Genomic DNA, 20508 nt, shown 5'->3' on the forward strand with positions numbered 1-20508 from the left:
CCATGACCTTTGACCCTCAGATGCCCCCAAGTCTCCCGGGGCACGCAGCCGCTTGGCCAATCAGGACCGGATCACGGCTTTGGAGCGCCAGCTCAACATCGAGCTCAAGTGCAAACAGGGAGCAGAGAAGATGATCCCCATTTATGCCAATGGAGTCACCAAGGTACTGGACCACCTAACCCCTCTAATATATACATCTACTGTAGCCTATGTACAATACAACCAGTCCCTCCACAATCTCTCTTTCTCACTCTTCTGAGTTCATGTCTCTAGTCAGATCATCTCCCAGCCTGATTCTTCTCTGAGTAGTGAAGGTTAGCTGGGATGTGTATTTGTGAGCTGTCTGCTATTTCACTGTCCTCACTGTACGGTGTCGCTTGTAGGACAAGAAGATGCATCAGGCGGCCCAGCAGATGCTGCAGGACAGCAAGACCAAGATCGACATCATCCGCATGCAGATCCGCAAGGCCATACAGGCCACTGAGCAGATTGAAGATATCCAGGGTAAATATCTGTGTGTCTGTCTGTCTGACTGTCTGTCTCTGCCTGCCTGATTGCCTGCCTGCTTGTCTGTCTGTCTGACTGTCTGTCTGTTCATCCCCCTTTGTCTGTCTGTCCCTAATCTGTACATCTATCGTGAAATGTTTTATGAAGTGTGGGTAACAGATCAATGCCTCCTCAGAAGTGCAGAGTGGACATTCTTATAACCTACTCCACTCCATACACCACACACACACACACACACACACACACACACACACACACACACACACACACACACACACACACACACACACACACACACACACACACACACACACACACACACACACACACAGGAACAGACACAGACACACACACACCTGGGCTCACTTCCGCAGGTTAAGGCCTTATTGATGTTCCTGCATCCCCATGATGTTGCCCAACAGCAAAAAGTCATGCTTCTTTCACCCAAGGTTAGAGACAGAGGAAAAGGGGGAGAGAGAGAAAGGTAAGGAAACAAATAGTAAGATATGGAAAGCGAGAACGAGAAAGAGAGTGAGAAGATGAGAAAAGCACAGTAAGTAAAGATACAGATTTCGGCCCATATCTTTAAATGAATTGCTGTCTATTTCCCTCTCCCTACCTTCTTTTCTCTACCTTCCTCCCTACGTTGGTTTAGGAATAGATCAGAGCTGCAGGGCATTTAGCCTCATAAGTCATGAACCATCCCTAACTTAGGACACACACAGACGCACACAAATCCATCAAAACCCCAATCTACACAATACCCCATAATGACAAGACGAAAACAGGTTCTTCGAAATGTTTTCAAATTTCTTACAAATAAAAGACAGGAACACCTTGTTTACGTAAGTATTCAGACCCTTTGCTATGAGACTCCAAATTGAGCTCAGGTGCATCCTGTTTACATTGATCATCCTTGAGATGTTTCTATAACTTGATTGGAGTCCACCTGTGGGAAATTAAATTGATTGGACATGATTTGGAAAGGCACACACCTGTCTATATATGTCCCACAGTTGACCGTGCATGTCAGAGCAGAAACCAAGCCATGAGGTCGAAGGAATTGTCCGTAGGAGGATTGTGTCGAGGTACAGATCTGGGGAAGGGTACCAAAACATTTCTGCAGCATTGAAGTTCCCTAAGAAAACAGTGGCCTCCATCATTCTTAAATGGAAGAAGTTTGGAACCACCAAGATTTTTCCTAGAGCTGGCCGCCCAGCCAAACTGAGAAATTGGGGGTGAAGGGCCTTTGTCAGGGGGGTGACCAAGATCATGATGGTCACTCTGACAGAGCTCCAGAGTTCCTCTGTGGAGATGGGAGAACCTTCCAGAAGGACAAACATCTCTGCAGCACTCCACCAATCAGGCCTCTATGGTAGAGTGGCCAGATGGAAGCCACTCCTCAGTAAGAGGCACATGACAGCCCACTTGGAGTTTGCCAAAAGGCACCTAAAGGACTCTCAGAACATGAGAAACAAGATTGTCTAGTCTGATGAAACCAAGATTGAACATTTGGCCTGAATGCCAAGCGTCACGTCTGGAGGAAACCTGGCACCATCCATACGGTGAACCATGGTGGTGGCAGCATCATGCTGTGGGGATGTTTTTCAGCGGCAGGGACTAGGAGACTAGTCAGGATCGAGGGAAAGATGAACGGAGCAAAGTACAGAGAGATCCTTGATGAAAACCTGCTCCAGAGCGCTCAGGCCCTCAGACTTGGGCCAAGGTTCACCTTCCAACAGGACAACAACCCTAAGCACACAGCCAAGACAACGCAGAGTGGCCCAGACAGAGCCCGGACTTGAACCAGAACGAACATCTCTGGAGAGACCTGAAAATAGCTATGCAGCGACGCTCCCCATTCAACCTGACAGAGCTTGAGAGGATCTGCAGAGAAGAATGGGAGAAACTTTCCAAATCCAGGTGTGCCAAGCTTGTACTGTCATACCCAAGAAGACAAGAGTCTGTAATCACTGCCAAAGGTGCTTCAACAAAGTCCTGAGTTTGAATACTTACATAAATGTCATGTTTAATTATTATATATATATTTTTTTACATTTGCAAACATTTCTAAAAACCTGCTTTTGCTTTGTCATTATGGGGTATTGTGTGTAGATTGATGAGGGAAAAATGTATTTAAGAATAAGGCTGTAACAACAAAATGTGTAAAAAGTAACGGGGTCAGTAAATGGTTTGTTATCGCTCTCCCCAGGGAAGCCAGACACGTGTGGGGTGGAGCTGCGTGTGGAGGAGCTGTGGCATCATTACCGTGTGGAGCACGCCATGGCTGAGGGAGCCAAGAACATGCTGAGGCTGCTGGGAGTAGGGAAGGTCCCGGACAAGAAGGCCATGTCAGAGGTCAGAGTTCACACACAAGACTACTGTATGGATCTCACACATGAACGTACATTTAATGCACACACAAACACCATTTAGGGCACATTTAAATGAACACATACACACACACACACCATTTAGGGCACATTTAAATGCACACATACACACACACACACCATTTAGGGCACATTTAAATGCACACATACACACACACACACCATTGTAAACCCCCTCTCTCCTCTCTCCCCCCAGGCCCAGTGTGGTCTGAGTGAGTCGTCCCAGCGCTGTGACCTGCTGAGAGGCTCTCTGGAGCAGCATCTGCTGGAGCTGACGGACGACCACCCCAAGGCCTGCCTCATTAAGGAAGAGCTGGTGCTGGCCTCCTCCTCAGCCTTCAGCTCCAGACACGGAACCCCCTATGTACACAACCAGTACAGCACCCTCTGCAAGCCCTCCCCACTCACTGGTACATACACTCATAGTCTATCACTGACTCTTACAGCCTCTCTAAACCCTATCTCTGACTCTTACAGCCTCTCTATACCCTATCTCTGACTCTTACAGTCTCTCTATACCCTATCACTGACTCTTACAGTCTCCCTATACCCTATCTCTGACTCTTACGGTCTCTCTATACCCTATCACTGACTCTTACAGTCTCTCTATACCCTATAACTGACACGTACAGCCTCTCTATAGTCTCTCACTACCTCTCTGTCTATACCTAACTGAAGGCTCTAATGCATCAGAAACTCATGGATTCAGTTGAATATCTCTCCCATATCCAGTGACTGAAGTTATAAACCTTTTGAACCAGGTATGATACTCTCACTTCTACTCAAACATCACATATCAACTCTCTCGCTCTCTCTCTCTCTCGCTCTCTCTCCTAGGTACCCTGCAGGTGCGTTTGCTGGGCTGTGTGGGGGTGTTGGAGGTGGTCCCGGGGCGCAGTAGAGGAACCCCGGTGGTCTTGCCTTGCTACAGCCCAGGGGACGGACGCTCCTTCAAACTCAGTGGTCTCTACAGCCGCAGCACCAGCAGCATGAGCCTCAGGATCCCCGGCAAGACCGACGAACTCTCCTGTAAGTGTGTGTGTGTGTGTGTGTGTGTGTGTGTGTGTGTGTGTGTGTGTGTGTGTGTGTGTGTGTGTGTGTGTGTGTGTGTGTGTGTGTGTGTGTGTGTGTGTGTGTGTGTGTGTGTGTGTGTGTGTACATATCTGTCAATTTGTGTTGTGTAGTGAGTTTCTAAACATGTGTTAAACAGCGGAGGTGAGTGCGGTGTTGAAGCTGGAGAACACAGTGGTGGGACAGACGTGCTGGAAGACAGTGGGAGAGCAGGCCTGGGACCAGACCTTCACTGTAGAACTGGAGAGAGTAAGATATTACATTACATCACACAACACAGAGACAGAGAGAGAGATTCCCATGCCAATAAAGCTCCTTGCATTGAATTGGGAGAGAGAGAGGCACATGGAGAATTGAGAGAGAGAGTGCCCACAAAATGAAGTGGAAACTGAGCTGCATTTCCTAACCTCCTGCCCAATGTATGACCATATTAGAGAGACATATTTCCCTCAGATTACACAGATCCACAAAGAATTCGAAAACAAATCCAATTTTGAAAAACTCCCATATCTACTGGGTGAAATTCCATAGTGTGCCATCACAGCAGCAAGATTTGTGACCTGTTGCCACGAGAAAAGGGCAACCAGTGAAGAACAAACACCATTGTAAATACAACCCATATTTATGCTTATTTATTTTATCTTGTGTCCTTTAACCATCTGTACATAGTTAAAACACTGTATATATATATATATATATAATATGACATTTGTAATGTCTTTACTGTTTTGAAACTTCTGTATGTGTAATGTTTACTGTTAATGTTTGTTGTTTTTCACTTTATATATTCACTTTGTATGTTGTCTACCTCACTTGCTTTGGCAATGTTAACACATGTTTCCCATGCCGATAAAGCCCTTGAATTGAATTGAATTGAATTGAGAGAGAGGCACATTGAGAATTGAGAGAGAGAGAGGCACATTGACAATTGAGAGAGAGAGAGAGGCACATTGACAATTGAGAGAGAGAGAGAGGCACATTGACAATTGAGAGAGAGAGAGGCACATTGAGAATTGAGAGAGAGAGAGCACATTGACAATTGAGAGAGAGAGAGCACATTGAGAATTGAGAGAGAGAGAGCACATTGACAATTGAGAGAGAGAGAGGCACATTGAGAATTGAGAGAGAGAGAGGCACATTGACAATTGAGAGAGAGAGAGAGCACATTGACAATTGAGAGAGAGAGAGGCACATTGACAATTGAGAGAGAGAGAGGCACATTGAGAATTGAGAGAGAGAGAGGCACATTGACAATTGAGAGAGAGAGAGCACATTGACAATTGAGAGAGAGAGAGGCACATTGACAATTGAGAGAGAGAGAGGCACATTGACAATTGAGAGAGAGAGAGGCACATTGACAATTGAGAGAGAGAGAGGCACATTGACAATTGAGAGAGAGAGAGGCACATTGACAATTGAGAGAGAGAGAGGCACATTGAGAATTGAGAGAGAGGCACATTGAGAACTGAGAGAGAGAGAGGCACATTGAGAATTGAGAGAGAGAGAGGCACATTGAGAATTGAGAGAGAGAGAGGCACATTGACAATTAAGAGAGAGAGAGAGGCACATTGACAATTGAGAGAGAGAGAGGCACATTGAGAATTGAGAGAGAGAGAGGCACATTGACAATTGAGAGAGAGAGAGGCACATTGACAATTGAGAGAGAGAGAGCACATTGACAATTGAGAGAGAGAGAGGCACATTGACAATTGAGAGAGAGAGAGGCACATTGAGAATTGAGAGAGAGAGAGGCACATTGACAATTGAGAGAGAGAGAGAGGCACATTGACAATTGAGAGAGAGAGAGAGGCACATTGACAATTGAGAGAGAGAGAGGCACATTGAGAATTGAGAGAGAGAGGCACATTGAGAAGTGAGAGAGAGAGAGGCACATTGAGAATTGAGAGAGAGAGGGCACATTGAGAATTGAGAGAGAGAGAGGCACATTGACAATTAAGAGAGAGAGAGAGGCACATTGACAATTGAGAGAGAGAGAGGCACATTGAGAATTGAGAGAGAGAGAGGCACATTGAGAATTGAGAGAGAGAGAGGCACATTGACAATTAAGAGAGAGAGGGCACATTGAGAACTGAGAGAGAGAGAGGCACATTGAGAATTGAGAGAGAGAGAGGCACATTGAGAATTGAGAGAGAGGGCACATTGACAATTGAGAGAGAGAGAGGCACATTGAGAACTGAGAGAGAGAGAGGCACATTGAGAACTGAGAGAGAGAGAGGCACATTGACAATTGAGAGAGAGAGAGAGGCACATTGAGAATTGAGAGAGAGAGAGGCACATTGAGAATTGAGAGAGAGAGAGGCACATTGAGAATTGAGAGAGAGGGGCACATTGACAATTGAGAGAGAGAGAGGCACATTGAGAATTGAGAGAGAGAGGCACATTGAGAACTGAGAGAGAGAGAGGCACATTGAGAATTGAGAGAGAGAGAGGCACATTGAGAATTGAGAGAGAGAGAGGCACATTGAGAATTGAGAGAGAGAGAGGCACATTGAGAATTGAGAGAGAGAGAGGCACATTGAGAATTGAGAGAGCGTGAAAAGGTAAAAAGAAGTGTATGTACACCTGTGGTTGAAAGAGTATGTGGGTTGACCTGTGTTTCGGCCCAGTCCAGGGAGATGGAGATAGCAGTGTACTGGAGGGACTACCGCTCCCTGTGTGCTCTCAAGTACCTGAAGCTGGAGGACTTCCTGGACAACCAGAAACACAGAGTTCAACTGGAGCTGGAGCCTCAGGGCCTGCTGCTGGCTGAGGTACACACACCCCACCATGTATACACATACACACATACAGAGACATGCGAACATGCAAACACACGCACCAACACATACATCCCTGCTCAATCCTGAACTATACAGTACCAGTCAAAAGTTGATACACCTACTCATTCAAGGGTTTTTCTTTATTTTTACTATTTTCTACATTGTAGAATAATAATGAATACATCAAATCTATGAAATAACATATCATGTAGTAAGGGAAAAAAGGGTTAAACAAATAAAAATATATTTTAGATTTTATTAACCACCCTTTGCCTTGATGACAGCTTTGCACACTCTTGGAATTCATTTTGTTAAAAGTTAATTTGTGGAATTTGTTTCCTTCTTAATGCGTTTGAGCCAATCAGTTGTGTTGTGTCAAGGTAGGGGTGGTATACAGAAGATAGCCCTATTTGGTAAAAGACCAAGTCCATATTATGGCAAGAACAGCTCAAATAAGCAAAGAGAAACGACAGTCCATCCTAACTTTAAGACATGGTCAGTCAATATGGATCATTTCAAGAACTTTGAAAGTTTATTCAAGTGCAGTCACAAAAAACATCAAGTGCTATGATGAAACTGGCTCTCATGAGGACCGCCACAGGAAAGGAAGACCCAGAGTTACCTCTGCTGCAAAGGATAAGTTCATTAGAGTTACCAGCCTCAGAAATTGCAGCCCAAATAAATGCTTCACAGAGTTCAAGTAACAGAAACATCTCAACATCAACTGACCAGAGGATACTGTGTGAATCAGTCCTTCATGGTCAAATTACTGCAAAGAAACAATTACTGAAGGACACCGATAAGAAGAAGAGACTTTACTTACGAAGAAACATGAGTAATGGACATTAGACCGGTGGACATTTGTCCTTTGGTCTGGAGTCCAAATTAGAGATTGTTGGTTCCAACCACCGTGTCTTTGTGAGACTCAGTGTGGGTGAACGGATTATCTCCTCATGTGTATTTCCCACCGTAAAGCATGGAGGAGGAGGTTTTATGGTGTGGGGGTGCTTTGCTGGTGACACGCTCTGTGATTTTTTTAGAATTCTAAACACACTTAACCAGCATGGCTACCACAGCATTCTGCAGCAATACGCCATCCCATATGGTTTGCACTTAGTGGGAATATAATTAGGACAATGAACCAACACATCTCCAGGCTGAGTAAAGGCTATTTTACCAAGAAGGAGAGTATTGGAGTGCTGCATCAGATGACCTGGCCTCCACAATCCCCCGACAACCAAATTGAGATGGTTTGGAATGAGTTGGACCGCAGAGTGAAGAAAAGCAGCCAAGTGCTCAGCATATGTGGGAACTCCTTCAAGACTGTTGGAAAAGCATTCCAGGTGAATCTGGTTGAGAGAATGCCAATAGTGTGCAAAGCTGTCCTCAAGGCAAAGGGTGGCTACTTTGAAGAATCTCAAATATAAAATATATTTTTATTTGTTTAACACTTTTTTGGTTACTACATGATTCCATATGTGTTATTTCATAGTTTTGATGTCTTCACTATTATTCTACAATGTAGGTCCAACTGTAGCTCAGTTGGTAGAGCATGGCGCTTGTAACGCCAGGGTAGTGGGTTCGATTCCCGGGACCACCCATACGTAGAATGTATGCACACATGACTGTAAGTCGCTTTGGATAAAAGCGTCTGCTAAATGGCATATATTATTATTATATATTAGAAAATGGTATAAAAAAAATAATATATATATATAAGAAAAACCCTTGAATGAGTAGGTTTGTCCAAACTTTTGACTGGTACTGTATGTGTCAGTGCCAATCAGTGCTATTTAAGATGAGGGAGGACGCACATTTTGTTTTATGAGCATGGCCTTATTTCTATTACAGCATATTGGATGACAGTCATTCATATTCCATTCCCCCAGCTCAATGTAACATCGATGGGTTTCGGCTACTACATGATTCTCAAATTTTCCTTATACCCATCATAAGGTTTCTACAACCTAGCCTATAAATGAAAGTTTACAATGTAGGTGCACAGGTCGAGATAAATTTGAGTAATCAAGGTGACAGACAGTGACACATTCAATACTGCCTTGCACACACTTTCCAGCATCTAGCTGATCTAGGGTGTAATCATTAGTCCAACAGTTGCAAACAAGTTTCTATTGGACAAATTAAAATATGTTTATCCCCATTTCGTTCCATTTGCTTCCATTTAAGAATGCTTTTCAACTGAATCGGCGGAATGAATGCACCCCTGATCACCTGCAAACACAGGTCACTTTCATAGCAGCCACATACAAACACTATGATCACTTTGATTGTTAATTCCTTTTTGCATCCACGTGCTCTCTTCCTCTCACCCTTTGCCTTCACTTGTGGACTTCAGTGCACCACAAATACATCAGCTGTCTGTTACCAGGCGAAAAAATCTTTCAAACCTTCATATCATAACCACTACACACAGCCTACATCATTGTCACCATTATTAGCTAACGTCATAGTCAACATAGCTACTAAAACTAACGCGTTAGTAAACCCATTACAATCATGCAGTACAGTGTAGTCAGCAAGCAGTTTAGCAGTTACACCGGTGGGCACCGGTGGCAGTAAATGAATAAAACAAAAAGCTTACCTTGACTTGGAAGAGTTCCAATGTTGGATTGCCATAGCCAGCTAGCGAACATGGCATCCCTCTCTGTTTGAGCCGGGTGTTTAAGTAGGCTAAACTAGCTAGCTGCGTTCGCTAGCTAAGTAAGTGAAAGTGAAAAAAATATGAAATATCTCTTTCTTGCTTCTTCGTTTTTTACTAAATCTATTTGTTAAATTTTTTTCCCTCTTTGAGTCAACTACTCATTACATTTGTTTTAAGCACTGCAGTGCTAGCTAGCTGTAGTTTATGCTTTACTAGATTAATTTACATTTACCTTGCAGTTCATGCTGCAAGAGCTCTGATAGGTGGAGGACGCCCTCCGGATGTTGTCGTAATTACTGTGTAAGTCTATGGAAAGGGGTGAGGACCATGAGCCTCCTAGGTTTTGTATTGAAGTCAATGTACCCAGAGGGTGGAAACTACCGGCTAGACTATACTACCCTACAGAGTGCTGTTGAAGCTACTGTAGACCATTGCAAAGCAGTGTGTTTTAATCAATTATGTGGTTACGTGAATATATTTAGTATAGTTTTCTCTAAAAAGGATAACTTTTTTAGTTGTTTCACTATTTTTATTAAATTCACTGAGGAGGATGGTCCTCCCCTTTCTCCTCTGATGAGTCTCCACTGATATGTGTGTATTTCAGGTAATGTTCTTCAACCCAGTCATAGTGAGAGGCCGAAGACTGCAGAGACAAAAGGTTTTCTCCAAACAGCATGGTAAGATAAGTTTGTGTGTGTTGTGTTAGTATGTGTAAACTCTTAGATAAAGCCCCATCTTGTTCTTTATGTTGTCAGCAGCTGCCAAGCCTGGCTCCATGTATCCCAGCATCCCTATAGGGCTCACACCTGCATCACTGACGCTCCACTGCTTCCCCACTGAGTAGCATGGAGTTGCCCCCTAGACACTGATCTACAGTCAGTTTAGTGGTTCACCCCTAACATTGGGATTGGGGGAGGTCCTAGATATGTGACTACATGCAACCTCCACCCAGAACCCACTTTGTATCCCTCTGTGCTCTGTATTGCCATCTAGTGTTGGAATTAGCAGTGCTGTGAATTCATCTGATGGTTTTAGGTGGTTTAATGCTTTGGAGTATGACAACTTGAGTGTGTCAGGGTTGAAACTTCTTCAGTGCAATCTGGGCAGTCCTAATGGATTGAGTAAACCAAGTTAAAAGTTTCTGGGTGAACAGGATAGATTGCATTTCAGGGGGATTTGTGTTTATCAGTATATCTTAATGCCGTGTGTGTGTGTGTGTGTGTGTGTGTGTGTGTGTGTGTGTGTGTGTGTGTGTGTGTGTGTGTGTGTGTGTGTGTGTGTGTGTGTGTGTGTGTGTGTGTGTGTGTGTGTGTGTGTGTGTGTGTGTGTGTTGCAGGTAAATCGTTTCTGCGTGCTCATCAGATGAATGTTGACATCGCCACCTGGGTCCGCCTACTGAGGAACGCCATCCCTACTGGAAATAACGTTCCCAGCTACACCCCACACTCACACTCACATTCTGGGTACTGTACACACACACAGATAGCCTTTCTCATAACTCTTTAATGCTTCAGACAGCAAGCACAACATATACTGTGCATGGGGAGACTGTTGACTGGTGTTTCTGTGTGTGTCGTAGGGAGATCTCAGTGGAGAAGCTGACTCTGGAGAGCGACTCTCCTCTGAGACCTGAGATCAGGAGAGACGTTGTTGACACACCCCACCTGGTGAGAAGAAGAGAAGGAAGGGATGAACAGAGGGATGAGGGAGGGATGGGAGGATGAGGGAGGGAGGGGGGGATGAGAGGATGGGAGGATAGAGGGGGGGTGCGGCGATGGAGTGATAATCATCTGATAGCCATCTCTGTAGTATCACATTCCCTTTGGCCATTCCCTCCAGAAAGCCTTTGATTAAAAAACAGTGGTTCAGTCATATTGGACTATTAGACTAGGATGAATCTGGAGCGAGACAGAGCAGGGCCTTGGAGGAAGGAGAGGAGAGAGGTAACAATAAGAGGGGAAAGGGAGAAATCCACACTAATTAGACCAAATTGGATCGAATGAGCTTTAATTAGATCAAAGCCCAATCTGTGTTAGATTCCAAGTGTGTAAAACATGATTGGCACGAGATGACAGAGAGGGAGTGATGGAGGGAGAGAGATGCGGAGGAAGGGAGGGCCTTGGTAACAGATGGTATGGTCAGTGGGGCTGGGGGATTAGTTACTCTAGTGTTTTTCGATAACTAATTAACAGTAACGAGGAAGAGAGGAGAGGAGAGGGGTTTGAGCAGCCAGCCAGCCAGCAGGGAACTGGCTACTAATAATGATGAGTGACAAAATTACTGTTGCCCTGTCTGTCTGTTTTTCCTTCTCCCTCTCTCACCTTCTCCCTCATTCTCTCTATCTATCCCTCTCCCCTCTTTATATGTCTCTCTCTCCATCTCTCTTTTTCTCTCACTCTCAGGAACAGCCTGTGATTGAGCCCTTGTCCCCTCCGGACCTCGCCCAAGGGCGGCCAACCAGAACCCTATCCACAAGTTCCTTGCGCAGGTACAGTAACATGCAGAGTTGGCACAGTGTGTCCTCACACTCACACCTGAGTACATCCTCTCACAATATGGCCCCTACAGTATGATGCTGGAGAAACACGCCCACTCACAATATGGCCCCTACAGTATGATGCTGGAGAAACACGCCCACTCACAATATGGCCCCTACAGTATGATGCTGGAGAAACACGCCCACTCACAATATGGCCCCTACAGTATGATGCTGGAGAAACACGCCCACTCACAATATGGCCCCTACAGTATGATGCTGGAGAAACACGCCCACTCACAATATGGCCCCTACAGTATGATGCTGGAGAAACACGCCCACTCACAATATGGCCCCTACAGTATGATGCTGGAGAAACACGCCCACTCACAATATGGCCCCTACAGTATGATGCTGGAGAAACACGCCCACTCACAATATGGCCACATGACCTGACCTCCTCCACAACACGTTACTGTAACCACAGAGACATATATCACAGCAACATGCTCTCTATAGAAGTGATAGGTAGGCACAAAACACCAGATAATACTGCATCCTGTTTCTTCAGCTAGCAGATGACCCTCAAGATGGTAAAGTAAAGGCTATTTCAGTGATTGTGATCATTATTATTTTCTTTGTGTCCTGGTATTAGACAGAGCAAAGGCCCTCTGTGTCTGCAGGACTTCAAGCTGATCGCTGTGCTGGGCAGGGGACACTTTGGCAAAGTATGTGTCCTCACATTTGAAATATCCTCCCTTTGTTTGGAAGTTCTCCATCCAGAGGATTCAGGTTGAGATTCACATGAACCGCTGGTGTTTTCCAGGTGTTGTTGTCGGAGTACAAGAGGACAGGCAGTGTGTACGCTATCAAAGCCCTGAAGAAGGGAGACATTGTGGCGCGGGACGAAGTGGACAGGTATAGATCTACACTAGAATGCAACACAGGCCAAGACAGAATCAAGGCAGAATATCATGCCTTTCTCTGTCAATATATGACCTCCATCATGGTGAAATTTCTATGACTGGATTTTCTAGTTTTATATACAGTGTGCCACAATATTATTGTCAACACAAAACTGATCAGCAATAAACCATGGCAAACATATACACTGTACAAGTTAACTGTGTGTTTACATACTGTACTTGACATTAGACAGTTGTCTCTCTTTCCTGTTGTCTTCTATCATTCTCTCCTCTCTCCTTCTCCCTCTCCTCTCTCCCTCCTCAGTTTGATGTGTGAGAAGCGTATTTTTGAGACGGTGAACAGCTCCCACCATCCCTTCCTGGTCAACCTGTTTGCATGTTTCCAGACCCCAGAACATGTGTGCTTCGTCATGGAGTACACGGCTGGGGGTGACCTCATGATGCACATCCACGCAGACGTCTTTACAGAGCCCCGAGCCGTGTGGGTACTGCTGTGTATTTCTGTGTTTGCTGTGTTCTACTGAATGTGTAACGGAACATGGGGGAGGAACAGACATGCTTTGAGATATGTATATTTGTGTTCATATGGTTGTGTACTGTATGCGTACTCATATCCATCCACGGTCTGCTGTTACTGTCTGTCTGTCTGTCTGTCTGTCTGTCTGTCTGTCCTGCAGGTTCTATGCAGCCTGTGTGGTTTTGGGCCTGCAGTTTCTTCATGACCATAAGATTGTGTACCGGTGAGTACTCTGGGTAGACATGAAACACAGAACACATGAAAGACAGACACCCTCTCATCCTCCTACCCCTTCATACTCAGAGTACTCATAAATTTTGACTTAATCTTCATCCCTCCTCCTCAGGGACCTTAAACTCGATAACTTGTTGCTGGATACACAGGGCTACGTGAAGATCGCAGACTTCGGGCTCTGCAAAGAGGGTATGTTCTCTATAACTTATTCAGCATGTCTCATGTCTCTGTAAGGATGCAAGGTCATAGCGGTTGTAGTTTGGAGTACTTTTGAGTCTTATTATTGAAGCCTCTTTTTGCTAATGTGCTCATGTTTTTATATATTTGTGACTCAGTTTGTGTCTCTCTTGCTCTCCTTCCTCTCTCTGTTTTTCTCTCACAACAACCTCTCTCTCACTGCTTCTCTTTTCTTCCCTTCTTCTCATTCCTGATCTCTCTCTACTTCCCCAGGTATGGGCTATGGGGACAGGACCAGTACGTTCTGTGGTACTCCTGAGTTCCTGGCTCCAGAGGTTCTGACAGACACCTCCTACACCAGGGCAGTGGACTGGTGGGGCCTGGGAGTACTGGTGTATGAGATGCTGGTGGGAGAGGTAAGAGACTTGACTCTAAAAACCTCTTCAGAGAATTATATAAATATGACTCCATACATATCTAGTCTTATTATTTAGACATGCTCTGGAACTTTGGCGACTACTAAAGTATTTTTTAAACCTCCCGCTTTGGGTTGGATGTGTCAATGTGTAGTTCATACATGCATAGTTCATTAGGAGAATTACTGTCTTACCTCAGTTAGCCACGAAATCCCTAGTTCTGGAAGCTGTGCTGCACCATTTTCCCCTCACGTGGTCCAACCCCCTAGCAATTCGAGTTCAACCAATGAGCTTCAGCCCCTCGCCATATGAGTGACAGCTAGCAAGATGCACCCACAGCAGAGCAAGAGAGAAGCAATTTCAGGGGACCACTTTCAGAGCTACTGGCTAAAAAGTATACAAAAGTACCGGAGAATTCCTTTAATGAGTTAAGCCCTTACCTTTAAAGTAATATATACTTTAAGCCAGTAATATATACTTTAAGCCTTTATGGTAATACAGCACTTTAGTCTATATTACATAAAGTGATGTGTTTGAGCCATATGTTACATAAACTAATATAGTGTAACGACTCACTAGGCATGGTGGGGGGATGGATAGATGGCAATGATGAGCAATAATGACAGAAGTCCAACACAGAGGCACAACTTAAGCCAAGCTGGCATATTTATTCAAAATAAAAGGGTGATGAAGATAGTTCTCAAACTGTAACTGAAAACAAAACACTCTCCCACAGAGGGCTTAACTGAACTTAAAGTTAAACTAAACTTAAAACTAGCTGGGCTGCTACCCAGCTTACCAGCTTCACAATGTCCATGGGCTTCAAACAAATGTCTATAGAGCTCAGCCTTCAGCATGTAGCCAGGAGCTTTTCCCAAATCTCTGTAATGCTCAGCCTGCAGCATTCAGCCAGTAGCTCCTCTTCTCATGCTGAACTGAACTTGCACCTTATATGCCCCAGGTGTATTGCAGCCTAACAAGGCTGAGTGGCTTCAGATGTGGGGCTTGGCACTGCAGCCTAAAAATGCTGGTTGTGGGGTGTGGCTTACACGCCAAACAGTGGCATTCCCTGGCCACATCACCGGGGGCGCCATAATAGGTTAAATGAGTGGCTGGAAGCGTGACAGTGTGGCTGCGAGCGTGACAGTGTGGTCTATGTGTGTGTCAGTCTCCATTCCCAGGTGATGATGAAGAGGAGGTGTTTGACAGCATAGTGAATGACGAGGTGCGCTACCCTCGCTTCCTCTCCACAGAGGCCATCGGCATCATGAGACGGGTAAGCTCCTCCCCCAACATTCACATCCCACCAATCACCAGTGGACTAAGAGAGAATCTCATTGATCGACATGGTCAGTTTGGTCACTGTAAAGGTGGAGCCATTTTGCTTCTAGTTTTCAGTCAGTGGGTTTTCTGTGAAAGAAAGTGTTTCTGATGTTTTTTCAGCTGTTAGCCATCTGTGTGTGTTGCTAGCTGGTGTTGGGTCTGTGCTGTGAGTTGTTATGTCTGGGTTGAGGTGTTGTTTTCTGTTGCCAGTTGTTGAGGAGGAACCCAGAGCGTCGCCTAGGCTCTGGTGAGAAAGATGCTGATGATGTCAAGAAACAGCCTTTATTTAGGGTGAGTCTCTCTCTCTCTCTCAAGGTCTCTCTCTCTCAAGGTCTCTCTCTCTCAAGTTCCCTCTCTCTCTCCCTCAAGTTCCCTCTCTCAAGTTCTCTCTCTCTCCCTCAAGTTCCCTCTCTCAAGTTCCCTCTTTCTCAAGTTCCCTCTCTCTCTCTCAAGTTCCCTCTCTCTCAAGTTCCCTCTCTCTCAAGTTCCCTCTTTCCCTCTCTCAAGTTCCCTCTTTCTCTCTCTCTCTCTCTCTCAAGTTCTCTCTCTCAAGTTCTCTCTCTCTCAAGTTCTCTCTCTCAAGTTCCATCTTTCTCTCTCTCAAGTTCCCTCTCTCTCAAGTTCCCTCTTTCTCTCTCTCAAGTTCCCTCTTTCTCTCTCTCTCAAGTTCTCTCTCTCTCAAGTTCTCTCTCTCAAGTTCTCTCTCTCAAGTTCTCTTTCTCAAGTTCTCTTTCTCTCTCTCAAGTTCCATCTTTCTCTCTCTCAAGTTCCATCTTTCTCTCTCTCTCTCTCAAGTTCCCTCTTTCTCTCTCTCAAGTTCCCTCGCTCTCTCTCTCAAGTTCCCTCTCTCTCAAGTTCCCTCGCTCTCTCTCTCAAGTCCCCTCTCTCTCAAGTCCCCTCTCTCGCTCAAGTTCCCTCATTCTCTCTCTCAAGTTCCCTCTTTCTCTCTCTGAAGTTATCTCTCTCTCTCAAGTTCCCTCACTCTCTCTCTTAAGTTCCCTCTTTCTCTCTCTCTCTCAAGTTCCCTCTTTCTCTCTTTCTCTCAAGTTCCCTTTTTCGCCCTCTCTCAAGTTCCCTCTCTCTCTCACAAGTTCCCTCTCTCTCTCTCAAGTTCCCTCTTTCTCATTCTCTCTCTCAAGTTCTCTCTCTCTCAAGTTCCCTCACTCTCTCTCTCAAGTTCCCTCTTTCTCTCTCTCTCAAGTTCCCTCTTTCTCAAGTTCTCTCTCTCTCAAGTTCCCTCTCTCAAGTTCCCTCTTTCTCTCTCTCTCAAGTTCCCTCGATCTCTCTCTCTCTCTCAAGTTCCCTCGCTCTCTCTCTCTCAAGTTCTCTCTCTCTCAAGTTCCCTCTTTCTCTCTCGCTCTCGCTCAAGTTCCCTCTTTCTCTCTCTCAAGTTCCCTCTTTCTCTCTCTCAAGTTCCCTCTTTCTCTCTCTCAAGTTCCCTCGCTCTCTCTCTCTCTCAAGTTCCCTCGCTCTCTCTCTCAAGTTTCCTCGCTCTCTCTCTCTCAAGTTCCCTCTCTCTCAAGTTCCCTCTTTCTCTCTCTCTCTCAAGTTCCCTCGCTCGCTCTCTCAAGTTCCCTCTCAAGTTCCCTCTTTCTCTCTCTCAAGTTCCCTCTTTCTCTCTCTCTCTCAAGTTCCCTCTTTCTCGCGCTCTCTCTCAAGTTCCCTCTTTCTCGCTCTCTCAAGTTCTCTCTCTCAAGTTCCCTCGCTCTCTCTCTCAAGTTCCCTCGCTCTCTCTCTCAAGTTCCCTCTTTCTCTCTCTCAATTTCTCTCTCGCTCTCTCTCTCAATTTCCCTCGCTCTCTCTCTCAAGTTCTCTCTCTCTCTCTCTCAAGTTCCCTCGCTCTCTTTCTCAAGTTCCCTCTTTCTCTCTCAAGTTCCCTCGCTCTCTCTCTCTCAAATTCCCTCGCTCTCTCTCTCAAGTCCCCTCTCTCGCTCAAGTTCCCCCATTCTCTCTCTCAAGTTCCCTCTTTCTCTCTCAAGTTCTCTCTCTCAAGTTCCCTCTCTCTCTCAAGTGCCCTCTCTCTCGCAAGTTCCCTCTCTCTCTCTCTCAAGGTATCTCTCTCTCTCAAGTTCCCTCACTCTCTCTCTCAAGTTCCCTCTCTCTCTCAAGTTCCCTCTCTCTCTCTCAAGTTCCCTCTTTCTCGTTCTCTCTCTTAAGTTCCCTCTTTTGCTCTCTCTCAAGTTCCCTCTCTCTCTCTCTCTCAAGTTCCCTCTCTCTCTCAAGTTCCCTCGCTCTCTCTCTCAAGTTCCCTCGCTCTCTCTCTCTCAATTTCCCTCGCTCTCTCTCTCTCAAGTTCCCTCGCTCTCTCTCTCTCAATTTCCCTCGCTCTCTCTCTCTCAAGTTCCCTCGCTCTCTCTCTCTCAAGTTCCCTCGCTCTCTCAAGTTCCCTCGCTCTCTCTCTCTCAAACACAGACACACGTGTCATTAGTTAACATTCCTTATAAACCACTGCTTAAACTATTTTTATGTAATCAATGAGCCTGTTAAATAGTTCCAGCATCTGCTCCAACTCTATGTGGTAGTGTCACATCACGGGTTGCTGTTTTCAGTTGCATAGATGATTCAATTCACCTGGATTCTATGAACCAATCCGGTCTCTCTGTTCCCCCTCTCAGAGTGTGGATTGGGAAGCGCTACTGCAGAGGCGGCTCCCGCCCCCGTTTGTCCCCAACATCAGGGGGAGAGAGGACGTCAGCAACTTTGACGAGGAGTTCACCGCTGAGACCCCCGCCCTCACACCGCCCCGTGAACGCCGCACCCTCTCCCGCAAGGACCAGAACTGCTTCAAAGACTTTGACTACGTCTCTGACCTCTGCTAAGGGTCAAGGTCAGACTCTCCCTTTATACTGTAAGAGGAACTGACAAGGAACTCTGCACTGCGAGGGGGATGTTACCAGGAGAGGCTTACTGCTGTTTTGTCCTGTCTGAACTGTGAAGAGACAGGATAAAGTTACTGGAGGATGTGAATGCGTGATGCGGAGATACTGACCTCTATGGATTTCTGGAGGGCCTTTTATAGGATGATACATGAAGATACGCTCAGTGGATGAGTGCTGGGACACAGTATCTGTGCAGCATAGCAACACTGGAACTGAGTAAAGTTTATTTCCCTATAGAAAGTAATGGAGCCCACTTAAAAGATGAAAAGTATATTCTCTGTAGAAGACAATACAGTTGGTGCAGGGATCATCAGATATGATTACTCTCAAATGGACCTCTCTCTATTGCCTCTCTGTCTGCTGTCTCTCCTCTCCCTTTATCGTTTGAGGCTGCTTACTGTTTCTGTGTGTAAATTCTGATCCTGCCTCAGTCTGTTCCCATTGCTGTCCATCTAGAATCCTGCACCTCTCATAAATGACCACAGGGTGGCTCCATAGAGAAGGTCAAGTGTTCCAAAGAAATTGAGATGAGTGGGGTGCAGATTCAGTGTATGACGACTGTCAAGGGATGCTAGTGAGGATGATGAGGTTGGAAGGTTGAGGTGTTTTTCTGTGTTTGTGCTGGGTCCTCACTATATCATGTTACCCATCGTCTTCAAATGGGATACTCCTCTACTGTCCCCACGCGGTATGTCAGTGAGTTTTATCCTCAATCATTTAGAATGATTTTTCTGTGATTTTAGTTTCATTCTGGTGTTTGATTTTTCAATCATGCTGATGTTATGTCTGGAATTGTGACTTAGTAAAATTGTGAACTCAATGGACTGACTCGCAGCTTTGTGACTCTTCAGCCCAATTACCATTCAGCCAGCTACATTAGCAGCAATTATTTTAACTTAATTTTTTATTTTTGTGATATACAACCTACAACATGAGTACAGTAGTGTATATTCTTTATGGATTGTCTCACACAATCCAAACTAATATAACTACATTTATTTGTCATCCAGGATTGTCTGAACTCCTTTTAAAGCAACGTTAATGCCTGCCGTTACGTTCATTATGTTGAGTAATAGAACAGAGCAGAGTGTGCTGCATGTCACCAGACACCGTTAGCAGTAGCGGGTAAACCATGAAGACACTCAGTCCTAATGGGCCAAACACGTCTTTTCCATCATTGTGTGTGTGTGTGTGTGTGTGTGTGTGTGTGTGTGTGTGTGTGTGTGTGTGTGTGTGTGTGTGTGTGTGTGTGTGTGTGTGTGTGTGTGTGTGTGTGTGTTCTCTCCAGGTCAGAAACACACTGTGGAATCCCTCTGCTGTAGATTCACATAAACAATGAATGACTAGGCCTAAGGTCAACATAATGCAATATAATAAAATGGATGAGAATGAAACGGTCAGTAGTGCAGGGCCTCCATAGTGGTGCAGCGGTCTGAGGCCCTGCATCGCAATGCTAGAGGGGTCTTTACAGACCCGGGTTCGTTCCCAGGCTGTGTCACAACCGGCCGTGATCGGGAGTCCCTTTGGGTGGCGTACAATTGGCCCAGCGTCGTCCGGGTTAGTGGAGGTTTGGCTTTACTTGGGTTTGGCTTTACTTGGCTCATCGCGCTTTAGCGACTTCTTGTGAAGGGCCGACCTTGGTCGTCAGTTGAATGGGGTTTCCTCCAACACATTGGTGCGGGCAGGTGTTAAGAAGCTTGGTTTGGCGGTTCGTGTTTCGGAGGATGCATGACTCGACCTTTGCCTCCCGAGACAGTTGGGGAGTTGCAGCAATGAGACAAGGTCGAAATTGGGGAGAAAAAGGGGGTGAAATACAACAAATTAAAAAATAGGTCATTTTAGCCCAGCGTGTTATGCCATCACAGAGCAATAGCTACAGCAGTGCTCAGTGATCTCAGGGGGCTGGAACTATGTCTGAAACAGAGAGTACCAACCAGCAAGAAAGTAGACAAAGACTGACACAGTGGGAAACCAGTGCAGGTAGGTAGGTGTAGAGATGGTGACATATGGCATGGACAAAGAAATAGGAGCGGCACTCTAGCGCCCTGAGAACAGAGCTGAGTCTGATACTGTACAGCAGGAGAGGATGTGGTCCCATTGTTATTATTCAATGTGCTAATGACAATACTGTGCCCTGGAGAAGAGGA

General features: G+C 45.5%; 1 protein-coding gene across 3 annotated transcripts in view; it reads left to right on the forward strand.

Annotated features, from left to right (window-relative positions):
- Positions 1 to 19181, forward strand: part of LOC118384642 (serine/threonine-protein kinase N1-like) — a 52149-nt gene extending 32968 nt beyond the window's left edge. For all 3 annotated transcript variants that reach the window (XM_052518946.1, XM_052518944.1, XM_052518945.1), the window contains exons 4-23: positions 21 to 163; positions 384 to 504; positions 2720 to 2865; positions 3097 to 3310; positions 3738 to 3929; positions 4111 to 4220; positions 6599 to 6742; positions 10018 to 10090; positions 10750 to 10876; positions 10993 to 11080; positions 11816 to 11901; positions 12545 to 12617; positions 12716 to 12807; positions 13120 to 13296; positions 13493 to 13555; positions 13679 to 13755; positions 14017 to 14159; positions 15328 to 15435; positions 15693 to 15773; positions 18098 to 19181. In XM_052518946.1, the coding sequence (XP_052374906.1) occupies positions 21 to 163; positions 384 to 504; positions 2720 to 2865; positions 3097 to 3310; positions 3738 to 3929; positions 4111 to 4220; positions 6599 to 6742; positions 10018 to 10090; positions 10750 to 10876; positions 10993 to 11080; positions 11816 to 11901; positions 12545 to 12617; positions 12716 to 12807; positions 13120 to 13296; positions 13493 to 13555; positions 13679 to 13755; positions 14017 to 14159; positions 15328 to 15435; positions 15693 to 15773; positions 18098 to 18301 (2462 nt within the window). In that variant the 3' untranslated portion in view covers positions 18302 to 19181. The remainder of the gene's footprint in view (positions 1 to 20; positions 164 to 383; positions 505 to 2719; positions 2866 to 3096; positions 3311 to 3737; positions 3930 to 4110; positions 4221 to 6598; positions 6743 to 10017; positions 10091 to 10749; positions 10877 to 10992; positions 11081 to 11815; positions 11902 to 12544; positions 12618 to 12715; positions 12808 to 13119; positions 13297 to 13492; positions 13556 to 13678; positions 13756 to 14016; positions 14160 to 15327; positions 15436 to 15692; positions 15774 to 18097) is intronic.
- Positions 19182 to 20508: the final 1327 nt, after the last annotated feature.

The sequence above is a fragment of the Oncorhynchus keta genome, chromosome 5 (assembly GCF_023373465.1).
Source record: "Oncorhynchus keta strain PuntledgeMale-10-30-2019 chromosome 5, Oket_V2, whole genome shotgun sequence".
Taxonomy (NCBI): Eukaryota; Metazoa; Chordata; class Actinopteri; order Salmoniformes; family Salmonidae; genus Oncorhynchus; species Oncorhynchus keta.